This window comes from Hakea prostrata, chromosome 2 (genome assembly GCF_041222555.1).
Source record: "Hakea prostrata isolate BN-2017 chromosome 2, UWA_Hpros_2, whole genome shotgun sequence".
Lineage (NCBI taxonomy): Eukaryota > Viridiplantae > Streptophyta > Magnoliopsida > Proteales > Proteaceae > Hakea > Hakea prostrata.
Genome location: NC_142601.1, coordinates 20,300,140 through 20,327,209, shown reverse-complemented (window position 1 = coordinate 20,327,209; position 27,070 = coordinate 20,300,140). Strand labels below are relative to the sequence as shown.

The following is a 27,070-nucleotide window of genomic DNA, read 5'->3' as shown; positions in this document are numbered from 1 at the left end:
ATTATCTTTACGCCTCTATTGTGTGGTCCAAAAGCATCAAGAGAGCGTGACGGTGTTCTTCCCTGATGGAAGGGGATCCAGACTTGAGAAGAATCCTCAAAGCTAATCTATCTTAACAAATAATTGCATCTTAGATGCTAGTATCAAATCTAAAAGCGAGACCTGAACATGAAATTTTATTTCAAAGAACATGGCAGTTTTTGACACCTTAAATCGCTTATTCACCGAGGGAGCTCATCATATTACCAAGTCTGAAAATTCACTCTATCCCCTCTTCTTCTCTCAACCCATGATTAATACTTCTAGTGTCCATCATTTCATCAAAAGTAGTAGCTGACTCCTTATCTCTGTGCAGGGCCTTTGCTTCTTCTCCAGGCAAAGATTTCTATATGGAATACAGACGTCCTCTCAACCCATGATTAATACAATTGTTAAGAGTGTTCCTCTCCTCTAGGATCTCTTTCCCTATTGGAATACAGAGCCAGAAACAAAATAGCATCTCTTACTTCCCTGTAACTTTTCAAAGAGAATACCGGCAGCAGGTAATTGGGTTATCAGAATTAAATCTGAAATGTTAATCAACTTCATTAGTAATTCAAATTTGGCCAAAAGCCAAGACCTCTTTTCTTAGGATCAGTTTTGCCATTTTCAGTTCAAAATCGGTACATCTTCGAATTCGTAATCATTCCTAAGCAACACATCTCCAACCTGTTGGATTGCTTGCTGCATTTGTAAATGGTAAGATTTCTAGAGACCTTTTTTCCTATTTGTTGATACACATTGGTGTCAGATGCTTGCCTTGGTGAAGGAAGATACATCCTCTAGGCACTGGCAATAGCCAGCTCTTAGCTTTCTACATGATCATCGTATATACACTTCCCTAAGTTCAGGTTATGGTTAAGCACCCCAAATCCAGAGGTTCCTGAAAAGTTGCAGCAGGCAAGACGCATAAAACTCAATTTTATGATCATATAGACTAGTTTTCAAAACCATCTAATTGATCATTTGGCCGCAGAGATTTTTGGAATCACTTACATTGTCCAGGAGAAAAGCATAATTTAAAACTTTGCTTACATGGTAAGAACTGCATCGAACAATGTCTATTCTGATTTCCCCTTTTTCCTGCTCCAATAAATGGTGATTTTATTTGCAGGTTCTGATTGCAGAGGATTTTATTAAGGTGCAACGATTGTCTTCGGATGAAGAGAGGGACATTTATACAAATTTCTTCATATATTTAAAAGATAAAAAATTTACAAGAGCATAAAAAATTTCAATTAAGAAAAATAAAACACTCTGAGATCGAAAAAGCTAACTGAAATTCTTAAGTCAACATAATACAAGAAACTAATAAAAAGACTTCACGCTCTAGTTTGACAGTGGAATCAATTGTCTGACTTGTTATTTTGCTGGTTCCAAAGTTGTGCATATCTTCCGTCCATTAGTAACAGACTATCATGCGATCCTTGCTCAACCACCTTCCCATTCTCCAGAACAACAATCTGAATTAACCAAAAAAAAGAACAAACTGAAAATGCAATTCAAAAAGTGAACAATAATAGACTAAACCATGCACCTACACCCTGGCTACACATTTGGAAGTGAGGTTCTAATGACAAGCACAAGCACTGAAGATGGAGAAACTAAAGAATATTTCCACAAAATAAATTACCCCATCACATTGCATTGCAGTTGTGAGCCGATGAGCAATAAAGATTGATGTCCGGTTCATTGACAGAGACTTCAATGCACTTAAAATCTCTGCTTCTGTTGTACTGTCTAGAGCACTTGTAGCTTCATCACACAGCCTGAAAAACCAATGAATGGGAAAAGAACCACGATACATTCAATATACTAAAATGTTTGTCGTCAAAAAATGAGGGGGAGCAGAGTACTCACTACTGTCAGTTTGAAGCTATACATCAGTCAAAAAATGAGGAACATAAGGCACGAAGAGGCTAAAAGCATATACATCACGGAGATCTCCAGATGATCCCATTTCAAGAGCTATGAACTTGCTCTCTACCCATGCCATTGAATTCATCCATCATCGAGCACCAACCAATCAGTAGACACAGAACTCACAACGAATTATTTTGGAAGTAGCAAGATGAAGTTGGATGTACAACCTAGCAAGATTTGCTCCCTTCAATGCTAAAGCCAATTCACTCGGTGGCATTACTGAAAACCACCTTCTGTAATACATCTCAGCAAGCCGAGATCAGCTTTGACCTTAGGCAAGACCTTACCTTCACATTTTTAATGCCAATTCTGGCTCCCCCCCACCCTCTCACCCTCACCTCTCTTGATTCTTATTTTTCCCCCTTTTTTTTCTTGTTATTACTGTTCATTGGTTTAGCTGCATTAACACTTCCGAGTAACCAGTAACCAAGGCATCTTCAGATGCCTCGTGACCAGCAAGGCCTCAACAACAATATAACAAAATCAAGGTTTACTTTTGAAGGACCTTTTATCCAATGCAGTTTAAGAAGATTTAGTAGTACTGTTAGCAAGAACTTGGTGGGGACCCCATTAAGCCAGCTTGGATAGGTTGGAGGTCTAGAACTGCAAAGCATATCTCAGTAAGCACTGATATTTAGTTTCTAAATCCATGTATCAAGTAACATAGTGGTTAAAATAGATAATGAGTGGAAAGGAAGTTTCTTTCTATTTTGCAGGTAATAGCGATTGATCCTCAAAAAGAACCATCCTAGAATTACTTCACACCCAAGGAGTAAAGAAAGCTTCTTTTCTTGCAAAAGTTTCATCCAACGTCATAAAATTAAGGTGATGGGGGCACACTAGCCGACAATTCGGCTTTTTGATCTATAAAATGTCTTCTCTTCGGTCGCTGATGCTGACACTAGTTTGGTACTGTCATGAGCCCTTGCAATAAGCAAGAGACAACCCAAGGTGCCGAATCCTTAATTTGGTACTAGTGGAGCCTTTCCCACAGGCCATAGGTGGTGAAGACTTTGGTCGTATCCACTTCTTCCCTTCTTCCACTTCGTCTTCTTTCCTATTTTCTTTTTCATTATTTTTTCCAACAGAAATTTCTAGCTCTTTTTTATTTTTATTTTTATTTTTATATACAAATTACCAGTTCTGAATGTCTACTTTATGTTGTGTCCTTGCATGTTTTTCCCAATCTAGCAACCATCATTTGATATTTCAAGTGCATGGTCACCCCACTAGAGACCCCAATTATATTTGTTCCATCCCCATCAGATATGGGACTCGTTAGTTCTAACTTCCAACTCAATCTAGTCACTTTCCTTTTTTTCAGTTTCCAGTACACATAAACTCTGTTTTCTCATAGGTTTGCCAGTATGTGTCTTACTTCAGCTCAGCTCGTCTTATCAGTTGGTATAATATTTATATTCCCCTTATTAGGATCATACTACTTGAAACCAGGATTTAAAGTATCCGCCGACTCATCTTGCCTTGGCCAATACATCTCGGTATCGCAAGCATGTGAGACCGTATAGACCAAGATGTCTAATTTTTTTTTTCTCTCTCTCATTTCTCTGTGTTGCATCAATGTGGCTGATACAGTGGGATGGAATACAAGAACCCAATAGCCTTGATACAGTGTGATACAACCATTTTTTACTAAAAGAATAATACTTCGACACTATTATTAGGGTTTTCTATCATATCGCTACTGTCTCGGCCTTTAGCAAGACATGCACAGATAATATGATACAAGATATATTGTATTGATACAAATTAAAAAATCTTTAATTTTTCCCCAATAAATGTTGATTGCATCAAACCATACTGAACCAGTACAGCTCCATATGATTGACACAATTGATACATATTGAGTATCGAGCAAGGAAAATATTTCAGGAATTTTGAAAAAGAAACGAGATTTAAAATTTTTTCCTAAAAGTATATGTTTCAACCGAAACGTACCAAAATTTCTGTCGAAACGTATTACTTTTTGGGTACCGACACGTTTCGGCTGAAACGTTGCTTTTACAGGTTATAAAATCAATTGTTTTGACCAGAAACTTCAGAATTTCGAAGTTTCGCTAGTTTCGGTCATTCCACCAGACGAGATTTCGAGCTATTTCAATTTTTTTTCAATTTTCTTGCTTTCATTCCTCATTTCACCTAATTTCTGGAACTCCACTTCATTCAAACACTAGACTTAGTTCTCCATTGGCAGACTTTCTCAAATCTTGCAAGGTGAGTTTCCAACCTCCCCATTTTTTTATTTTTCTTTTGTTTGTGCCTTACATCTTCTTGGATTGCTTCTAAATTTAAGTATGTTTACTCTAGAGTGTTGATCTATGAATTTGTTGTGTCAAAATTAATTTTTGGTTCTTCCTACATTTTTTTATTTTTCTGTTATTAAAGTTATTTTGTAAATTATGTATGTTGCTAAAATTGTATATGTATAGTAGACATATGAGCTTCAAAATACTGTATGTAAGACACCATTTTGTTGTGATGGTGTTGAATCAATTTTTTTGTTGTTAATTATCTATTTTTATTATTTGAAGATATTTAAATAATTTTAAAAGTATTTATATATTAAAAAAAATTTGTTGTTTTAAACTTAAAAATAGGAGAGTATTAGTGGAAGCATATATGTCTCGTCGACATATTTGAGGAAGGGGAAGGGAAGACAACATGGATACGGCATAGAGGACATGCCATCATATATGTCTTACCGTCTAGCTGATGTGGAGAGCTTGGTGGGTTCTATGAGATCGATGAGCATAGATGATTCTAGAGACTCCACCTCAGAGGTTCCGGATGGCATAGGCCTGTAGAGTTCTCATATGATACTGTTGTTGAGAGTATTGGTTCTACTGGGTCGATTTATGGAGCTTATGGTTATGGACCTATAGTGTCCCTCCTTGCTATCAGACTCAGAGACAACCATTAGTGGAGCCTTATGGTCATGGAGCTTATGGTGTCCCTCCCACTGTCACCTATTGGAGTCAGCCACTGGAACCTTATTGTTAGTATGGAGCTTATGGTGTCCTGCCCCTGCCGATGACTACGGTGTTTCTTCATTTGTTGAGCAAATCTTCCACTCTATACCACAACCACCACCAGCCTTTCCATATGCAGTTGAGCTAGTTCCTTATCCAGAGATTCCAACTTCACACCATCAGGACATCTTAGGCATGTGGATGAGGCCACATACAGAGTTGCGGTTGCTGATTATGTCGGCAACTATATGAAGCAAACATCATGGGACATGTATTGTCATTTGTATGGGGTGCAGACGGAAGTGGGAGACATGGAATACAGGATACTTGTAATTGGTAACTCGCTTCTCATATATACTATACACTTGAATGTTACCTTTTCAATGGTTTTTTTGGTAAACTAGTAATTCGATAGTGTTTATTATGCTTGAAATAGGAAGTATTCAAGAATCCAAATCATTTTGAGTCCATATAAGGCCTAAAAATTGAAGTTCAAAACTTCAGGGAAGAAATCACAAATTTCTGACCAAAATTTCGTTCAAAACTCGAAATTTTGGCCTTTTCTTGGGCTAAAATTCAAGTTTTGACCGAAATTTTTTCTATGGTATTGAGTAACTTAAAACGCACAAAAATCTGTGTTTCTTCCTCCTCAGTTCAACGAAGGCAGTAAACCCAACAAAAAGGAAGTGGAAACTGCCGATTGTCTGGTCTCTTCTTCCCTAAGTTTTTTTCTTCCCAAAATCAATTAAAGCTTCCATCCTACACTTGATTTAGGTCTTACTGCTCGAGAATCTTCAAGAGTTGGTAGATCAAACAAGAAGATTCAAGTATACAGGAATGTTATGAACTGCACAAAATGATGTCTTGTAGAGTTAACCAGGGTAATGGCAAAGCACCTCAAAGACTTTATTATTAGGAGAGGCAAAAAAGAAAAGAAAAGAAAAGCAAGCCACTTAAGTATAAAAGGATAAGGATGCTTTGGTAAAAATTTGATAGAAGATCATAAAGATTATGACAGATATAAAACCAAAGGAGAGACTAGAATTGACATGTGCAATGAGACAATCAAGGAGTGAAGCCGAGAAAGAGAATGGAGAGAGAAGCACCAGAGAAGAACTCAATCTATTAGACCACAATGGCAAGGCCCAAAGAAATTGGTGTTAGTTCCTCTTGTTGTCATAGGTAAAGGTAAAAAGGTAGTTGGCTGTGGTAAACCAACCAATGTCAAGAGCATATTTGATAAGGTTCAATAAGAGTAGGGAAAGAAGGGAGCAAATATCAAGGACATGGATCCTACTAAAAAAGATAGATGAGAGGCAAGATTGAAATCAGCTTTCAACCCAAAGCACTGAACAAGAAGATTAGTGGAGCAATCTCTAGATGGTTTCATAATTCGAAGATTCCACCTCACAAGGCCAAAGAACCAACTTCAAGGCAATTGTGGAGATTCAGCAGAAATGTAAAATCACCCAAGCCCTAACGAGATTATATGGTTAAAAGAAGTGACCTTTTTATGTGGTGACTATCATGTGTGACAGTTGGAGTGGATGGACAAGGCAGTCATCATTGATTCCTTATACAATGTGATGGTCAGACAATGTTCCACAAGTTTGTGGATGCATTTAATGATATCAAGGACGCATGTTACTGGGTTAAGTTGATTGATGGAGTTGTGGAGGAAGTGGGGGAAGAAAATGTCGTCCAAACAGTGACTGATAATGCTGCCAACATTAAAGAAAATGTCAACTGCTAATGTTGAAGAGGTGCTAATCATTTTCGAACATTGTGTGCAGTTGTACTGATTTGATGTTAAAGGGAATTGGAAAGTTGCCTACAGTCCATTTGGTGGTTTCTAATGCAAGGAAGATCATGAATATTATTTATAATCACAACTATAAGTTGGTAATGATGAGAAGGTATACAAGAGGGGATTTGGTGGCCTGCAATAGGAGGTTTACAACATTTTACATTGCAGCTGATGGCTCTTTGGAGGATTTTCTTTCTTAAGATGTTTACCTTGCAAGAATGGTTGGATGACAATTATGCAAGGTCAGTATTTGGATAGACGTTCAGGTTTTTGTTTGGGAACCAAGGTTTTGGGAAATAATGAGCTACATCCATGGTCTTAAGCAACAACTATTTTCTCTTCTAAGAGAATTTGATGGGGACAAAAGGTAAACCATGAGTAAGATGATGGGTGCAACGAAAACTGGATATAAGGAAGATACAAGAAGATCAACCAAAATCATGCAAGAAATATTTAAAGATTATTGCAAACAGATGGGCAAAAATACTAAAACAAGATGTGCAGAGGACAGGTAATCTTAAACTCATGTTTAAGTACTCCTATTCGGGTTTGCAATTTAACTTATTCATTTACTAGAAAACTGCTTACGTAGCATACTGTTTGGTAGTGTATGTTACTTAAGGTTTGGTTCAAAACTCAAATATTTAATATGAGAATTATCTTGGTGCAGAATATTGGTGGCTAAATCATAGGAGTACTAGTGCTCCAAATGATGTAGAACCTAGCAAAACCAAACCAGAATTATGTGAAGATATTTATGAGGGTCAAATTTCAGTGGGGAAATTAGGAATTTTTTTCTTGTTATTTTTATTCAGTCTTATTTGCTATTAAGTTATTTTTATTTTAGCGCTGACAGTCAGTTTTAATTCTCAGCAAAATAAGTTTGTAATTTAGCAATGACACATGTAGCTGAATCATAAAGCTCAATAGTTTCTTAAAATTAATTTTTGTTATAACAAACACCACGAAATAACGAATCGAAAAAAAAAAAAAAAAAACGAAAATGCACAGAGATTTAAGATAGTTCACACACCGATATGGTATCTATGTCCACAAGAGAAGAATAAGAGTTTTCCACTCTGTAGAAGAAGAACAGAAGAAGATCTCACAACCAATCGCCAAGAATGACGTTACAAGAACTCTCACCCAAAACCCTAATTGAAAATCCCTAATGTGGTAGGTGAACATAAGATACATACGTACATATATATATACATACATATCAGGTAAACCGGTCGTACCATACCTCGGGGGCTTCACCCCCGCAACTCGCCCCCCCCCCAACATTTGTCTGCAAACGGGTCATTTGGGTCGCCCACCAAAATATGTCGATGCGGGTCCATCTTCCAAATCGGGTACAAGAATTTGGGTAAAAACATAACAATTTCTATATTATGTGTAACTTGGACACCAAGTACTGCAGCTCTAACTAATGTAAGGCTGTACGCAGTCTCAGCCAATGAATTATCAATTGATGAAGCTTTACTCCGATTTATTCTCTTGTCCTTGCATGAGTGATAAGAGGTTAGGGCCTTGCTGCGAGAGCTAAAACACCAAAGGTATAGGGAGCTTTGCTGTCTACTGCTAATCCTAGAACGGAAGGAGGCTTTTCAGAAAGCTAAGTCCAGCTATCTTTTTTCTCTTCTTGTTTAAAGTCTAAACCAAGCCTGCATTGAAGCATTGTCACTGCAGCTGTTGTTTGAAAAAGACCTTCATACTGGTATTAACCCCTTCGTCAAGCTGCAACTGGATTAAAATATTGCTGCCCTGTTTAAATAAGAACCTGATCGAATTTCAAGTCCTCTTTGGCCATACACCTTAGAATTTGAATTGCCTTCTGATTTTTCTGATTTGTGAGTTTATTTCAGGATAAGCTGACCTTATGTTCAGCTTTACATTAAAATGAAGGGAAATAAAAAGTAAAAAGAATAGGCAAAAAGTTGATAGGTGGAATGACAAGAAGGAAGAGATTTTTTTTCCTAGGATAGGATCTCCTACTGAAGCAACTCAGACCAACAGAAAGGAAAAATATTTGCTTGAACATGAGAAAAGAGAAAAGAAAGCTGCAAAAGGAGGGAAATTTTCCAATTGTGTGCGCGGGAGAGAGAGAGAGAGAGAGGAAAAACCAGAATCATGGAGGAAACAGAAGAGAGGAGCAAGACAAAGACAAAACTTCACAAACTAGATAGCTAAGACTATAAATTTCCCAAACTAAGACCCAAAAGCCAAAGCCCTACCTCAAACCTACATTAAAACCTTACCCGAATTCAAGGATCGAAATCTCGGTTTCAAGGCTGGTATGAGGTCAAAATTTCAACCCTCTCGGTCGAAACCTAAGAATTTTCCCAGGACAACTCGAAGCACAGTTTCATCCCTGCTATTTACTTCAGCGTAGAGAAATATGATAAGAAACAGCTCACAAAACAGCGTAAATAAGGTTCATAAAAAATAGTAGCAAAGGAAGGTCAAGGGACTAAATTAACCTGTCTGCTGAATCTTCTTGACTAAAAAGAAAGAACATATGGCACTATAGCAGACATTCCTGCAATTCTGCAGGTGACAGTCTTTGTGCCCTTGTCATGTAGTGGCCAGCAAGAATAGGGTAAGGAAAGAATACATGGAGGTAAGTTAGAGTCAAATAGAATAAAACAGATTCATGTTAAGTTTATTATATTGTAACTCTACAGAGTTTTTAAAAGACAAACCACAAAAACTGACTGTGCCTGAATTTGTAATAAAATCTTATTCATTTTCTGAAAATTTGACAAGAACGCTACATTTAGTTGGCAAGATCACAGCAAAAACATACAGCTCAAGAACATAGTACAAAGAGCAAGAAAAGAAATGGCAATCAAGGAAACACTTACAGAATAGCAGGGGCTTTCAAAAATGCACGAGCAAGTGCCACCCGTTGCTTTTCACCCCCACTTAACTGTAAGGAAAATTACTTCTATCAGTGCAGGATCAAAAGCAGCTTCTGAAAAGTACAGTGGCAAAAATAGGTTTCTTCATTTTCTAAAATCTCTACGTCTGTCTTTGAGAATTGGTAGCAACAAGAAGTAGATTGGCAATACCCGATAAGCATGACTTTGTCCTCCACATGTATTATAATAAATGGCTACATACATAGAGTATGCTAATCAAAACTGGAAGATATCAACATTTAGCAATTAGAAGAAACCAAAATTAGGAAGACATATATATAACACAATGAATTCTACCAAAAAAAAAAAAAGAAAAAGAAACACAATGAAGATGTTCAAGAAAGGCATGGATGTGCTAAAGGATACAACATGTAAATACAGTTCTGAAGCATAAATAATGTTAGTATGAAATATCAAATAGATCAATTCGATACAAAGATTTAAGTCATTTTACCTAAAACATCAATAAAAAAGAGGGGGGGGGGGCGTCTGAAACTTAACCTGTTTTGCCCAAATCCGATTTATTCTGTGTTTAAAACACTGTCAATCCCCAAAACTTGGTGAAACAGTGAATACTATGCTACATGATTACCAGCTCAGACTAAGAAATCAATTTTCCAAGACCAACGGTAGTTCTAGGATTCAAATCTACCTCAGGATATCAGTTTTGAAGGTCTAACGGAGTCATATCAATTGTATCTTTACCAGTATCATCCATATCGGTCCTGAATTTTCCCCTAATGATTAATACAGGGAAGATAGAAATCATCTCTTTAAAGTATCATATCAGTGATATCCACCAATAAGATACGTTTCAGCCAATATAATACAATATGCACCCATACTCGTAAACCTGAATGCAAGTGTCCTTTTTTTGACTGAAGGAAAATAGATAGGTAATGGACACATTTAGAGTTTTGAATTCTTGGACCGAACTACTGATAGCCTTACCAGCCTGTTTGATAAATAGGCATGGCCAAGTTGGGAAATGTAGATCTTGCCACCCTACCTCAACAGTCAACACAAACAAAAATGGCTGACCTAGTTCGGTTGAACCCTCCCTCCCTATTAACCTAGTTGAACCCTTGCCAATGTTGGATATATTTTTCCAATTCACTTCATCATAGAATAGGCTAAGCTTAGAGAAACACTCCTCACCAACTAATTTGAACCATTCATATAAACCCCATCAATCAGAAGAATAGTAACAAATCTAACCTTGAGTCCTCTTTCCCCCACCATGGTTGAATATTTTTCTGGGAAGTTCATGATTGTGTCATGGATGGCAGCATGTCGAGCAGCATCATACACCTGAATTTCCAAATATAAAAAAAAAATGTTCTTAGGCTACAGCTATGGAAGTAGGATATGATTAAATCAACAGAACAAGTCATCATTAACCTCCTCTTCTGTTGCTGAGAGGCGACCATAATGTATGTTGTGGAATATTGTATCATTGAAAAGTACCTGTACATGAATGAATTAATTACAGCACATCCAGAGAAGAAAAAGATAGAACTAGTAAATTGGACAAGAAGCATGCAAAGGTTCAATGAGCAAACTTACAGTGTCCTGAGGTACAACACCAATAGACTTCCGAAGACTCTCTAATGTTACATCCCTTATATCTTGACCATCTACTTTTATCTGTCCAATAGTTAATTATAAGTAATTATTTTAGAGATAATAATGATACTTCATTTCGCCCAGTGTCAAGAATAAAACAAATTTCCGTTATAAATCGAGCTCTAACAAACCAAATTTACTATGGAGAAGGAAATTATGCGCTCACAAGATCCAAAACCTTAAAAATTAACATTTGATAGAACACACTTGTCTCAAGCCCCATATGTTGCTTACATTTAATAGATGAAACAATAAATGTTCCTTTACATGTTTTAGGCAGAGTGCAAAACAGATACAACTAGACGATAAGGGATGAGGAAATTTTAAACTATCATGAAATTTAATATGAAACAAGCTAATACCATTTCAGGAAGTTTTTGGAGTGGGAAAAGAATTATGTATTCAAGGTGCAGAAAGGGAATTCACCAAAAAGAGATGAAAAATGATGACAAAAATTTCATAAGAAAAACAACTGAAATTGAAAAGTCTAAATTATGCACAAGAACTTATGCATTTTAGTTCTCAGTTTGCATCAACCTTATTAATCAGAAGATGGAATTAGACAAACTGAACATCACTACAAGATTTGAACCTTGGGACCATAATGCAATATGTAAAATGCACCATTACAACACCATTGAAGACAACGTTCTTTTTACATACGTCCACTAATTACTATAGTAGTGAAAGAGTAATAGATATACATGTTAGCTTCTTATATGTTTTGTAGACATTAATTGTGGCACACGTTACCTAAATGGTTCTCTAGATATAAATTAACACAACAAAACATTTGTACTAGAGTCTTTTTTTTTTTTTTGGGGGGGGGGTTGGGGGAGAAGAATATTAAATTAGTATCAGATAACCATAAAGGGAAAGAAATATATTGATTCTTACATTTCCAGCTTGGACATCAAAAAATCTGTAGAGCAATCTAAGTATGGTTGACTTACCTGCACATAGAAGTTATGATGAATACAAATGGGAGGAGAAAGAACGATGACACAAACATAGTTTTTACAAACAGAAAAAGTTTCATTTATTTAGGCATTGATAGAATGTCATTGCTTACTAGAAATCCAGAAGTGAAACTCCTACCCCACTAAAAGATGGGAAAATATATAACACAAACTTGTTTCTCTAAAGGGTAGTTGCTTCCAGTACGATAATTTTGAAGGAACAAACAAGAAGCTAGATAAAAAAGGATGTCATTCATTGAACTAGAATTGGTTGGATGTCTGGATAGGTACTTCAATCTGGTTGGCTTGATATGCTTTTCTGCAAAAAAAGATAAAATATCTAGCTGAGATTTGGATATTAAGCTGGGTGATGGCAAGAGCTGGAAGCCAAGAAAAGATAGAATTAGATCCCAAGAGAGAGAGAGAGAGATCTGAGATCTTTTTTTCCTTATACTGAATTTTTTCTTTTCTTGGCTTCCAAATATTAGCCTTATGGACCAAAGGGCTAAATAACAAGAGATTGTTAGGACAGAAGCACCATTATCCATTTCAAACTCTCTTCTTGAACGATGAACCCAAGAATTAGATTCTTCACTTCATTTTCTTCCACTTATCCCTTAATGTACATTCAGGTATGCACATATGAATTATATTATCCTATCACACCCTAACTTTTTTTCAATTGATGTTTACTAGAATATTCTACTATTTAATTAGATCAGAATTACAGAGTTATTCGAAGATTTCTATTCTAAAAGCACATCACGAGGAAGAAATTTTACAATTGAGCTGCAGAATTTTCAATATACAGCCATCAAGGTTTCCAAGTCAACAAAATTGCCGAAAAGAGGGATTTGGCATCTAAAATAACTACTGGCCTGCATTCTGAAATGTGTTGCCTTAAAAAGGTCAATAGAAAAATTCAGCCCTTATGGTTTTAAGCCACTATCTATTTACCATGTTAGAAATTAGGTCTGCAAAATTCTTCACTTGATTAAGATCCTATCTAGAAGTTTCTCATTTTCCATGCTACTAGTGCCAAGCATTTGCAGTACAACCTAGCTGTACCACAAACACACCATCAGAAAACCCTTCATAGGTGAGTAACTGTATCACAATACAACTAAGAAAATTCCTCTTCGATGTAACACACCCCCGTTCAGTCACTTTCCATATTCCAGAAATACCTCATACTGTGGCCCTAATTCAAATCTCCCCCCATCCTCGAGCCCTCTCGTTGGGCAAACCCCGCAGGTCCACCCCAACCCCCCCAGCCCGCCCTCTACCCTCCCCCCTCCCTTTTCTAATTCTGGGCCTGCTGACCTATCCCTTGAACCCTCAGCCCATCTCCCCTACTCCCCTCTTCCTACCCAGGGGCCAATGCCACCTCTCTCAGCCTAGCCCATGCAGCCTTGGCCCTCCTCCAATCCATAGCCCATCTCACACCCCCCCTCACTCATGGCCCACCTCTCCCCTCCCTCCATCCCCAGCCCTCCTCCTCCTCCGACCCTTGTCTGGCCCCCCCCCCCCCCCCAACCGATTCTCCCCCTTGGATGTTGATACCTGCATCTCTGACGTTGAGGAATCCTCCTCTTCTGAAACCCCCCCTCCAGAGTTGTAGGCGCAGTTCCCGGTCTACCAGAGGTTGTAACCGCTTCAACCAAGATTTCATCATGGAGCTCCATCCCCCCCAAGAATAAGAAGAAGAAAAAGAATTGAAAACAATATACCTCTGTCTTTGTGTTTGAATTTTTCTCTTGCTCTGTAATTTCATGTGATTGCTTTGCTTTGGGCCATTAAGCTCGGTTGGGCTTGCTGTTGCTTCTTGTACCCTCCCCCCCCCCCCCAAGTTTCTTTTCCTTTCTCCTTTTGGTTAATAATTTTTTTTTTCATTCATCCAAATAAATAAATAAACATTGCAATGCCTTGAAACAAAATACTTTTGAAAATTTCATGAACTTACCACTGCCACTTGTTCCAACAATAGCCACACTTTTTCCTGCTGGTACATCAAAAGAAACCCCATCAAGAATCGTCCGTTCAGTCAAGTATCTGAAAATTTGAAGACAGAAAAAACTATAAGATTTGACTAAGTAGTAAATGATACAATAGTTATCAAGGTGCCACCTTGATGTCTAGGCCCTTTTTTAAGATGGGCACCTGGTTGGTGCCACATAGTTTTTTAACCCCCCAACACCCTGGATCATCTAGTGCTTCAACCACTATCATACATCAGAAGACAACAACGGAAGAATGTAGAAAGCAGATATATTTTGAAAAAGAAAAAAGGTAGCCATGCCATTTGATGAGCCGAAAGGTAATTACCTAATTTAATTTATACAGCAATAGTAGAATGATTATTGACGCTAACCATGAGAATCAACTTCTCAGTAGTAGCATTTGTCGACAATGGATACTACATCATTTCTATGTATGGTTTTAATATTCTATGAATGAGAGAATTTATTTGGGCAAAGTTATTGATGCACAGGTATTTGCTTTACTCATACGCGGTCATGTAATTCTGTGAGGAAAGATTTGTGAGAGCATCACAAGGTTCTATTTCGAAACAGTTCCTCAGTGCTTGCTGGAAATTGGGCTAAGTTGATCAGATTAGACTTGCTGAAGCTATTACAATATGGATTGCTAGCACCTCATGAAACGAAAGACCTTCACCAGGTAGCAGCTGATTCCGTTATATTTTCTGACATCAATGGAATGACTATTTTGTGCAGGCTTTCCTTTTAGATTTCCTTTGAATATATATCAGATAGAGCATCCTTTGGTGAGTGACATGACCTACTGATGCCAATTCATACTAACAAGATAGAAACACAGACCTACTAGTAAGGCTTAATATAAGTTTACTTTCATTATTTTTTTTTTCACACACTTGTCAGTCGTATTTTCAATATTTCAATTTTTCTAAATATTTCAAACAAAATAAGTATATATAATTCAAATAAAGGGGCAACATCACCGACCAGCCTCAACAATTTTAACTACACTTCTGTTTCTAATTTTAAACTTTCCAGCATACAGAACATGTACATTCAGAGTCTCCATCTCCCATCAATCAATTAGTTCCTAGATAGATCAGCCATTTCATCAAGCATCTGCTTAACAAATCCCACTTGAACAGCAAGCTCCACCTGTCCCCCCCCCCCCCCATCCTCATGAAATTACACTTTATTTTTCCAACAGAGGACCAGCTCTTTCCAAATATCATGATTAAAGCTAAATCCTATCTTTCTCTAGACTCTTTGGCTCCACATCCAATACTGGATCTGCCACTTCAAAATCTGCATTTGATACAGAGTTGAATTTCTAGAAAAGAAAGTAGTGTATCCTAAAATAGTCTAATTATGTATGTCCATTATGAACTTCATTACAGGTGACCTGCATTTGATACAGAGTTGAACTTCTAGAATAGAAAATAGTGTATCCTAAAATAGTCTAATTACATATGTCCATTATGAACTTCATTACAGGTGACCTGCATTTGATACAGAGTTGAACTTCTAGAATAGAAAGTAGTGTATCCTAAAATAGTCTAATTACATGTGTCATTGTGAACTTCATTACAGGTGACCTCCAAACTTATCCAGCCACCACATCGGATATCAATTACAGGAAGGGAGATGCTAACTTCTATGACTAGAAGTTAGGATTAATTTAGCTGATTAATAAAAATGTTCAACTGGACCACACTCCATATGTGGTTTTCTGTTAGTGAGGCATTACCAGCAGAATTTCACAAGTCATAACCAGACAGGTTAGACAAGCATTGTGTTTAGCATTTAGGATGTTGATGTAACCAGGGCCCAAGCATTGAGTTTAGCATTTGAGATGTTGATGTAACCAGAGTCTGGGCCTCTATAATTGGGCCCAACAGACCAGACCCAGAAGGCCCAACCTAAAGCTGGAAACATACCCCAGGAGTATTTTGCTCATTTTCCCAGCCAGGTCTATTAGACTCCTCCCCCTTGATCCAAGGGTCATAAATCTATTTTTAATTTTCTGTTTGGGTTTGTTTTTCTCACGTTATTGAATGAGTCCTAGTTGGAATCTACTTGCAAGAAAATTCCTATTGATACTTTGTTATTTGCTATTGGTTCTAGTTGGCAATTAGTTATTAGTTTTAGAAGATTCTTTATTTTGTGGTCATTAAGTAGTTGAGTGACTTGAGTCCAATTGAGTTTCTAGTTCCAACTTCCAAGCCTATGTCTTTCCATGTAAAGTTATTTATAGTCCCACTCTCCTTGTAAAGAATCAGGTTGAAATTGAATAAAGAATAAGGCTTGGAGTGGTGGGAAAGGCCACACGACCTGGGTTGAGAGTTTTCTGCAATTTTAGCAATTGTGTTCATCTTCTTCAAGTGATTCAGCAACAGCCATCATTCTCCAATACCTGTAAGTACATCCCAGCCCCTTCCTTCCCCCATTCTAGCTTTCTTTCTTCTTCCTTAGGCCATGCAAGAACTCCCACCCCCTTCCCCTCCCATCGCAAGCCCCTACAGTCCCCTTCCCCTACCTGTGGCAGCCCTAGAAACTATCCCCCTCTTCCTAACCCTTGCAGCAGCAGCCTCACCCTCTCTTCCTTTTCCCTTTTCTTGATTCTTGTGGCAGATCCAAAAAACAGAAAAGAAAAGAGAAAGAAAGAAAAGAAAAGAAAAGAAAGAGAAGAAACGAAGAAAGAAGGGAAAAAAATTGAAAGGGAAGAAGGAAGGAGAAGGAAGGAGAAGAAGGAAAAAGAACGAGAAGAAAGGTTCAAGATTCATTCCCAACCCCTCCCAAACCTAACCGCACCTCCCCCCCCCCTTTGTGCCGCAAGACCTCTACCACCATTTCTTTGCCTAGAAAACAATCTAGCACCCTCTCCAGCTACATACCAAACCTCAAGTCATTCCCATTACCAATATTAACCCTAGCTCATCCCATTTCTTTTCCTACCAACCCTAGTTCATCCCATTCCTTACCCAAACCCTCCCATAACCAAAGATACATAATTCTTTAGTACATCTAGGATTTTGTTAACCTAAACTCACCCAAAGACTCCTTTCCAAACTATCCCATAAAAAATCCATAAATTTCAATCCTCTCAAAACATACCTGAACCAACCCATAAATAAAACCCAGGGAATTAGAAAACCAACTCCTGATTCCTTTAGATTCGTGATATTCTTTAGGATAATAGTAATATACCATGATTGAATCTTTAAAGACTCCCTGTATATCCTTCCATGGAGTGTGATATTCAGTTCATTATGTGACAAATGAGACATTTATATTTTGAAAAACTGTGATTGCATTTATTCCACAGACGGGCAAGAAATTATTTAATCCAATAACCACTCCCAAGTGGGAGTATTATCCAGTCAAGATTTTGACACGAGCTCCATACACGATATGTTAACAACCATGCTAGAGAAGTTGAGAAAATAGTTGTATCAAGGCGCCAAGCAAGGCCAAAGTTTCCAAGGCAACAGCTGTATTCAAAGAATATTTCCATGTTCCAGATACATCTCATTCATCTTCTAGGCCTGGTGCCTCGATAAATGGAGGAACAGGGATTTCAAACATCTTGACGCATATTTAGCACCATGACAACCATGGTGTGCAAGGACCCTTAAGTAGCATAATAGTCCAAAGTAAAGCAACATAAAACACATACACATGCATATACAACAACAACAATAAGCCATGTCCCAACTAAAAATGGGGTCAGCTACATGGATTCTTGCCTTCCAAAACACATACACATGCATATGAATGACAAAATCAGTGAAGAAGAAAGAGGCCAGTATTTACCCAAATTGAACATTCTCAAATTGAAGGTTCCCTCCATGAAACTCTAAAGGCTTTGCGTCAGGTGTATCTCCAATTTCAGGTTTCTCCTATAGAAATAGCCATAAAAAAGTTGTATGCCCAATCAATGCAAAGTTTCAAAAGCCAAATCAGCGCCACATGATCAAGGTAGCTCTCTCAGAAAAGTTACGATATTGAAAAGCATACTACAATTCCTCAATGACAGTTAAAAGGGTGCAGGAATAATAATCATAAGCAGTTCCCATGCATGACTTCTGATATCATGCTTCAGCCAGATTCCAAAGACTAGAAGAATATATGTTTCAAAGGAAGAACCAAAACCAAAAAGCTACTTGACCCCATAATTATAGATGACCAACTATTTAAAAGGGCAAACCCAGTGCTGGGGGCTTCTACAAGCACATCCAGGGGGCAAATTTTCTTATGCAGCCTTACCCTAGCAATTTTTTGCTAAGAGGCTGTTTGATGCCATGACCTCTATTTCTAGGTGCCAAATGGAGAAGGCATTTGTTTCCAGGTGGGCTCCCTTAATCCATAATTGCTCAACATAGGGATCCTGCTCAAAGCTAGCATCAAAGCCGTACAGCCAAAGCCTCAGGTTCTAGAGGATGTGCTATACAGGTTGGATCCACCCAACAGATCAAGTGGATTCCTAATCATATCTTCCTTTCTCTTTCTACACTTCTTCTCTGTCAGTTAAACAGGACAAACCTCTCTTGTGCATGCTTGTTAGGTTTCAACTTAATTGAGCAGTATAATAATTTACTCAATTCAACCATTGATTCTGTTCTTACCTGTAGAGCCTGCTAATGATTTCCAAAATTATTGCCTGGATTTTCAGTTTCCTAATTCTAGTTGGATTCTTTCACAACTCAAATCCTTCCACCAGATTTAAATTGCATCACTTTGTATCAAAACCTATGTTTGGACTGCGTAAGTTCAATGGTTTTCTTCTTATTGTTGACAAATTTCAGATAGAAGTATGAACATGTGAATCTGATTCTGCATCTCTTCAAAAAACATGTACCGGAGTTTGTCAAGCCAGGTGAATTTATGCTGATAAATCAAGATGACTCATTTAAGTAAAATAAGCCTTGGATTGGGTTATATGTGTTGGGTTGGTCCAATGTGTAATATTTGTAGAAGACCACTTAAATGGACTAAAATATGGATAAGAAGATGGGAACAAGGAATTTCTTTATTCAGAATCCTACTTTACTATTATTGTAGCGTTTTAGCTATGCAGGATGAGTTTTCTATGAGTCCAGCCTTGTTTATGATGTAGCCCCAATTGAATAGGTCCAGTAAATCAAGATTTTGTGAGAACCAACCTTTGAGAATACAAGAAAGGGGGTCCTTTGTGGTTCAGTTATGGTGTCGATAGGTTTAAACAAAGGATTCAAAAGATGTCCCTAGATGACCTGATACATGCAAAACTTGAAGGGTAAGGTATGTGGTGGCCAATGCAATCCGTAAATAATTTCGGCTCAATCCAAACTCTCAGGGAATTTGTCAATGGGATGGAGTGAATACTGTAGAGATAGGGAACTTGGGTCTACAGGTGCCAAAATGGACTAAAATTTGGAGGGGATCTAGCTAAGGAATGATCCTCCAAGTTTGTTGAGGTTCCAAAGGGTAAACTGGCCTAAATCCGACTTGACTTTAGGGTTTGAGGGAGTATGAAGACTCAAGGAAACTATTGAATCTTGAAATAGGCTGGGCCACTAAGGTCAAACAGGGATTGAACTGACATGTTTATGGGGGGAGGCTTGTTAGTAAAGCTACACAACGAAGCTCTGCAAATACCAAAAGGTGCACACACACAGAAAGGACAAGATTTGCATGGCTCACCTGAAGACTGTGTCCATGGGCTGAGCACCGAGATGGTTTTCACTATGAAGATGACGAGATGGAGTACAGCCCTACTTCATTCTCTACTCCCTTCTCAAATATATGAGAGACTATTTGATAAAAAGAACAAGTGAAAACCCTACTTCAGGAAAAAAGACCAAAAATCCCCTGCCCCAAAACATCCCAAAAAGAAAAGGACCTCCAGCAGATTTGAGTCCACAACTAGTCATTTTAAAGAGCACGAAATTCTGAATATGAACCACAGCCTACCCGGATGGTGGTGAATGCCCAAAAAATATGACCGAGGCACTTTTAGGCCATAAAATGGGACCCAGAACACTCTGGATGGTGAAATTTGTCTTCACTACAACAAGGCTATGGTTTAAATCTTGGACAAATCAAAGAGTTGAGACATTTCCATGGATTTGGAGGGAAACAAGGCTCAGATAGGGTTCTTGGCATAGAAAAGAAAAAAAGAAGAGGGGGTGAGGGAAGGTGGGGATGGAACTGTAATGTATTAAACATTCTGTGCTTCAATGGATAAATTATGGAGATGGCAGGTCGAACCCATAATCTAAAATAACATTTTTGGTCTTTTAACCACCAAGATTCTTAGCCACCTTTGATCCCATGGCTGGAGTTCAAATACCAATCTCAATACAAAATCTTGGACTTTGAGCACTAGACTGAGCTTCCATGAAGAAACAAAACTCAAAACAAAGCTGAATCACATAAAATTTCTTCTCCCCGTCCTTGTATTCTTTCCACACGGGAGCATAGACAAACTTTTCAAGCTACTCTAAGTCCAGGACTTGGGAGTCTCAATAACAAAAGTAATCTAATTCTCCTAATTGCAAAGACTAGTAAATTACTTTTAACTGTCAATAAAAGGCAGAATAAAGACCCAAAGGACTAACAAGCCCCTGACTTAAAGTTGGGCAGAATTATATATGTGCAACTGCATAACTGAAAACTAAAATAACCTTTTAATAAAAAATAATTTGAAAAAAAAAAAGAAGCAAGCTAAGTATGGGGAATGTTTCCCTGTGAGTACTAATGCCGGGCAGCAGCATCAATAGTCTATTTGGGCCTTTTCACTAAGATGCAGGTCTTTGGATCTGCATCGGTTTAAGTAGTTTATTTCCCTATTATGTTTTCAGAGTTTTAATAGCAGCATACCACCTCTAATACAAACTATTGGCCAAAGGAGTTTTAGGCTTTTTTAAATAGTTTTATTTAAAAAGACGTACGGGACAAGCCTAATCCACAAATTTTGATGAAATTAAGAAAGTCTTTAACTTCGTCTTGGTATGTGGATTGTGGATTCCATAGTTGCCAAGGTGTCTAAGCAAGTGACCAATGCATTCGAGGGGGCCTGGACACAAGTTGAAGAATGGGAAGAGGAAGGTAGAAGACGGGGTTAATTTGGTATTCAAAAAGGATTTGAGTTGGTTATTTTAAGAAATACAAACACATTAAACAGGAGTAAATGGGTCATTTTCCATACAAAACTAACAGCCCATTAATGGTGTCAGTTGTTTTGGACCTATTTGCAACTTATTACCCACTTGGAGGAGTGGCATGTACATTTTTTTAATTTTTTGGGGTGCATGTAATTTACCTTTCTTTTAACTTAAGATACCCCAAACATCCTTGTTGTAGATGTTTGCAAACCCAGGACACCTATTTTGTAGCCTTTTTTCCTCCCATCTACTTTCTTTTTGTTTTCTTCTTCTTTTTTTTTAGTTGGGGGGAGTCTTGTCAATTTATCTGTCATGCATGGTTTGTTCTTTTTCCCTGAAATACTGTTGCAAGCTGATCCTCGTGGAATCTGGTTTGGGATTAGCACCATACTAATAGGTTAAAAGGTTAAAACTACCCCTGAATACCATGGGAAAAAGGATGGTAGTTCTTGATCATTTCCATTTTTCATACAGTATATGAAAAACATTCATCACTTATTTAATTACATCTATTGTTAACGTTAATGTTATTTACCAAGAAAGAAACATGGTGGGATATCTCGCGAGATCTCGCGAGATATCTCGCTATTTTCACATAGCGAGACGAGATGAGAGGCGAGATCTGCGAGATGGGAGATCTCGCCACATCTCGCCGAGATCTCGCCATATCTCGCCGAGATCTCGCTAAGATCTCGCTGCAACCATCAAAATTTGCCAGAAACTTGATTTTTTGGCGGAATTTGTTGGGGATTCAACTTCTAAACATCTTTAAGACATCTACAACATCAAATTATCATCATTCAAGCCTATTTCAACTAGATCTACAACAAAGGTAAGATTTTCCCCCAAATTTGAATTTTTTTCAAATAGAATATTCTACAATGGGTGTGTGAGTTTAGTGTAAATATATGTTGATCCACAAGCTTTGATCTAACTTTCATGGAAACCAATTTAATATGACAGTTAAACCTATATGTGACATACTATAGTGATTAGTTGACTTGGGAGTCATATGTGGCCATAGTTCAGAATCAGTTGATGCAGAATGCTGAGTGATACTCTTGCTTGTCTTGTAATCTTATTACTCACATACTCTTGTGATTGTGATTGTGAACTTATAGATTATGATTTATGACTTACTAAAAGTCTAAAACTTCTTATGGTTGTAAAATTTTGAAGCCATTAAGTTCTTTGATAGTTTGATGTGTGATGTATTTAATACTTTATAGTTGATAACATGAATTACTTGATATCTCTACATTTCAGTTTTACACATAGGGTTGACTTAGAAGATGTAGTTAGGGTTATTTTCTCACAATTCTAAAGCCACCAATGTGTTCAAAAGGCCTTAAATAGACTAAATACCAAATTTCAGCCCAACCAGGGCCCTAAAACCCACCGAGATGGGTCACCGAGATTACGCCAAAATTTTGGTAGATCTCGACCGAGATCTCGCCATCTCGGTCGAGATCTCTCTATTTTGGAGTGGCGAGATCTCGCTCGAGAGTGAGATCTCCCACCATGGAAAGAAAAAGTTAAATGCCCCTTCAGAAAAACAAGTATCTCTACCTTAAATTAGTTCAACCAGGTACAGAGTTTGGAATACAGTCAAACAGAACTTGAGTTTGCTTTTATTCTATTGCAAAAGATTAATAGCCATTAACAGAAACAGAAACAAAGTATAATTAGAATCAGGAGAACAAACTCCTCTTTTGTCCTTGAAACCAATAGAAGTCAAAGAAGCCTCCGAAATTCTATCGGTTATTAGGAAAACCCAAATCCCCCCCCCCCCCCCATGATCCACTGTAAAACTGCATATGAGTTGAAACATCCATTACCTATTACTTTGTTTATCAGTATACGCCAAACAGGAGAAATGCGCATAAAGGAGGATCATGAAAGCTACCTCAAGTATCTGAAACATTGACTTCATATCTATGAGACTCTGTCTTGTTTCCCGATACACACTACCAAGAAAGTTCAGAGGAAGAGAGAGCTGGAAAAGAAGTCCATTTACCATAACCTACCAAAGAATTTTGAAGATCATTCTTATCAGAGAATAAGATTTGCTGGAGGATAATTGAGATGTAAAGTCAAACAAGAGGGACCAAGGAGTAAATAATTTACCAGATCACCAACTGTCATTTGGCCTTTCATAATTCCATGTGAACACAAAACCATTGCTGTCGACAGAGCTGTGCTAAAAATAGCATTCTGGCCAAAGTTTAGATATGCAAGACTACTTTGTGCCTTTAAGGCAGCATTTTCGTACCCTAAGAAATGAAGTCACCATAATCAGTCAAAAAATCTTATAACGTTAACAAGCAATGGCGATTGTGAAAAGGTAAATAACACTCTCTCAGAATCTGGGGGGCCCTGCTTGGCAAGAAGTTAGATGATAAACAAAATGGAAACTTTTCTCATCATTAACCAGCATTATGGTGTGCCTACCTTAGAAAATACTAAGGAAATTGAATTTTGCAGATAAATTTGAGACCTTGGCCCTGTGCTTGGTGAGGGCGGCAGAAACATCAACAGGGGAGGGCTTTCAACCTTTAATGGGGACTGGGGAGCGAAGCAGTTATTTTAGTACTTCCTCTACGTTTAGGTTAGGGACCACAAACCCTCCCCACAAAAGACAACAAAGAATCCAAAATATTACTGAAGTTTTTCTTCACCCACTACCTTCTCTATGTTGGGCATCTTCGCATCACTTTCCACCAACTCCAGTAACTCCACTTCAAGCAAGCATCACAATTAATTATTTTTTTTACTGTTTTCCGTTTCTTTTTAACATTAGCTTCAAAATTTTTCTTTTTCCATTTACTTGGTAACTTTTTTAAATTACTCATCAGTTCTACCAAACTGGCAGAAATGAGAAATAATGCCTTAAAAAATGAAACAGTTCAACTACTCACTCTTTAGGAAATCATCATATTTTTCATCTTCATAAGCTTCATTGTTGAAATACTTGACAGTCTGCAGATTCAGTTAAGCAAATGAAGAAGGAATCATTAGCTTTATCAAAGAAACCAAAATTCTATGAATTTCACTAAGAAAAAAAATGAACAAAAATGAAAAGGAGTAAAGAAAGGACTCATTTTGAACTGACCTCATAATTGATCAATGAGTCAATTGCCTTAGAACTTGCATCATTATCAGCTTTATTCATTGCTAGCCTAAACTTGGTGCGCCACTGAAAAGAACAAGGGAAAAATGTTAGGCCCATCGGTAAAAAACAGGTCTTAATGATATTTTCAGCCAACACTATTGTCAAAAGACAAGCCATTTACCAAACATAAAGGTGATTCACCAACAAGGTTGAATGTTTAAGGGTATTGAATGCTCACCTGGGTTATGGTCAGTGTGAATACAATGTACGCAGCAACTGAGAGGGAAGTAATCCACGCAAATGATGCTCCAAATTTGTACGCCAATATACCTGAAACCATAGAAATCTGAAGAAATGTGTGTTATAAAACTCAAAACCATTCTATGTGGAAAAGCAGTAAATAATGAATGAAAGGCTAATAAAATACAAAAGTTTATCTTGATGAATAAATGTTACAATAAGCTAATAGAATCTGACCTCTAAGATGGTGGGGACAACATTGAATACCATTGATAAAAGTATAAAGTTTATTGCCCGGCTGCCGCGATCAATGATTCGATTGAGTGCCCCTGTTTGCCGACTAGAAACACATCGACAATTTCAAATATGTGAGCTACTCAGCTACCATCTAAGTAAAGATTCAGTATTAGCATTTAGAACGATGACAGGAACAAAACTACAGAAATAATATATAGAGGAAGAATGAGACTAGAATTTGTTATAAACTGTAACACATTTTCAGAAAGAAACGCTCCAGCTTGCAGCCAAGCAAAGATTCAATTTTCATTGGTACCTTATTCAGCTGATAAAGTGACAGAATTAAGGGATGGGATCCCATATTGCTTATGTGCTAGGGAAGCAAATTCACCTATCAGTGACTGCTTTTTTTCTTTTTTCTTTTTTTTATTTTTTATTATTTTTTTTTTCAAATGATGAATAAATTACCACCCAACAACACCAAACCCCCAACACAAGATGCAAACTTCACCTGTACCACTATTCACATCATCAGACCATAATAAACCTTTATTTAAAGGACTAACACCTCAAACCATCAATCATCTGAATTCATACAGCCATGGTCCAACTGGTCAAGACAACACTAGAAGAGACCAGTAATTAATTTTTGGAGGAACAGAACAGAACACACATGAAAAAGAATGAAAAAGAGAATAACTAAAACAAAAGGCAGAGTGAGAAGGAACACATCACGATGCTTTGCTAAACACACCCTGCTCGCACACTTAGTAACTTCTAGAACACATTTCAGGGTGTAAGAACCATTCTAAAGTAACCAATTTTTTAGTCTTTGTGAATGAAACAGACTTCATGAGATGGACATTTTATACCAGTGATACATCCATGCCCTGTCCAGTTATCAAGATTAGGTAGATAAAATTCAATCAAAACCAACTCCAAAACTCTCAAGAATCAATCCCTCTAAAAGTTTAGTTAGCAATGCTCAGCTTTGTTAAATTTAATACTAGTAATGGGGCTAGTAAAGAAGAAGGTTCAAGGATCTAGGTGGACAAGAGGAACGAAAAAGTTGGAACTGAGAGAGATTCTCATGAAAACAAATGGCCACATATATCTGCTGCTGAAAGCAGTAATAAAATTTCGATTCTGATTGGAACCAACCAGCCGCTGTCAAAACAATAGAAATTACTAATATAACCTGTGCCCATCTTCAGTTACACAAAACAAATGGTGTCCAATATAGTACTAACTATTGTTCTCAAGTGGACAATCATGTCACCTTTGGTTAAATTAGATTAGCAAGCACACCCTTTGACATTTGTTTATGTTAATGTGAAGTTCTGAACCCCAGCTCTCAAAGTAAGCACATTCTACCAGATTTGGTAAGTTTGAGATGATGTCTTAGAACCCAGCACTAGCCTGTTTTAGGGACTGAGCTTTAACCCAACAACCACTTAGATGATTAGAAAAACATTGACTCCCTCTCAGCACTGCTCAATCTAAGTATTCATTATGAGACTTTCGGATAAGACAAATACAGGATGGATGGGCTGATCTGCCCATTTTGGTTGAATGAACATTGAACACCAATTCACCAGGTCCATGATAAATCTGGGAAGGTCAAGCCAATTTCAGAATGTTGATTCGTATCACATCAAGTGTCTAAAAGCAGGAAAATAACACCATGGGAGAGCATCTCTAGTTGACAGATACCAATTCAAGTAATAAACCCACTAGTCTACACTCTCCTCTTAGCGAGAAAGTCGAAATGATAAATGATTGAGCCACTTCATCTCCCAAAATTTTCTTGGGCTTTGGATTTAGAAGGGAATTGAGACACGTGGAGTAAAATCATTTTATAATCCATCAATTGTCCAGACATTCAAATTTGTTCTTAAAAGTTACAAATGGTCTGGTATACATGCTTCAATCAGGGAATTCTCACCTAATTTTTTTCAATCAACAGAAGAAAAAGAATAAAAGGGGGAGACGGAAACATCAACACGATAGAAGATCGCCACCGATAATAAGATGGAAGCGCCCCCAACACTCTCCAACTCCATGATGATAATGA

At 37.5% G+C, this 27,070-nt stretch overlaps 1 protein-coding gene across 1 annotated transcript in view; it reads right to left on the bottom strand.

The window, feature by feature from the left end:
* Positions 1-934: 934 nt before the first annotated feature.
* Positions 935-27,070, bottom strand: part of LOC149023983 (ABC transporter B family member 25, mitochondrial-like) — a 46,596-nt gene continuing 20,460 nt past the window's right edge. The window contains exons 7-21 of the mRNA XM_089144397.1: positions 24,997-25,099; positions 24,758-24,865; positions 24,520-24,603; positions 24,326-24,386; positions 23,535-23,680; positions 23,314-23,430; positions 18,076-18,161; positions 14,229-14,317; positions 12,204-12,259; positions 11,247-11,327; positions 11,082-11,147; positions 10,899-10,991; positions 9,624-9,688; positions 1,673-1,808; positions 935-1,502 (exon numbers count right to left, since the gene is read on the bottom strand). Coding sequence (XP_089000523.1) covers positions 1,386-1,502; positions 1,673-1,808; positions 9,624-9,688; positions 10,899-10,991; positions 11,082-11,147; positions 11,247-11,327; positions 12,204-12,259; positions 14,229-14,317; positions 18,076-18,161; positions 23,314-23,430; positions 23,535-23,680; positions 24,326-24,386; positions 24,520-24,603; positions 24,758-24,865; positions 24,997-25,099 — 1,408 coding nt within the window. The 3' untranslated portion in view covers positions 935-1,385. The remainder of the gene's footprint in view (positions 1,503-1,672; positions 1,809-9,623; positions 9,689-10,898; positions 10,992-11,081; positions 11,148-11,246; positions 11,328-12,203; positions 12,260-14,228; positions 14,318-18,075; positions 18,162-23,313; positions 23,431-23,534; positions 23,681-24,325; positions 24,387-24,519; positions 24,604-24,757; positions 24,866-24,996; positions 25,100-27,070) is intronic.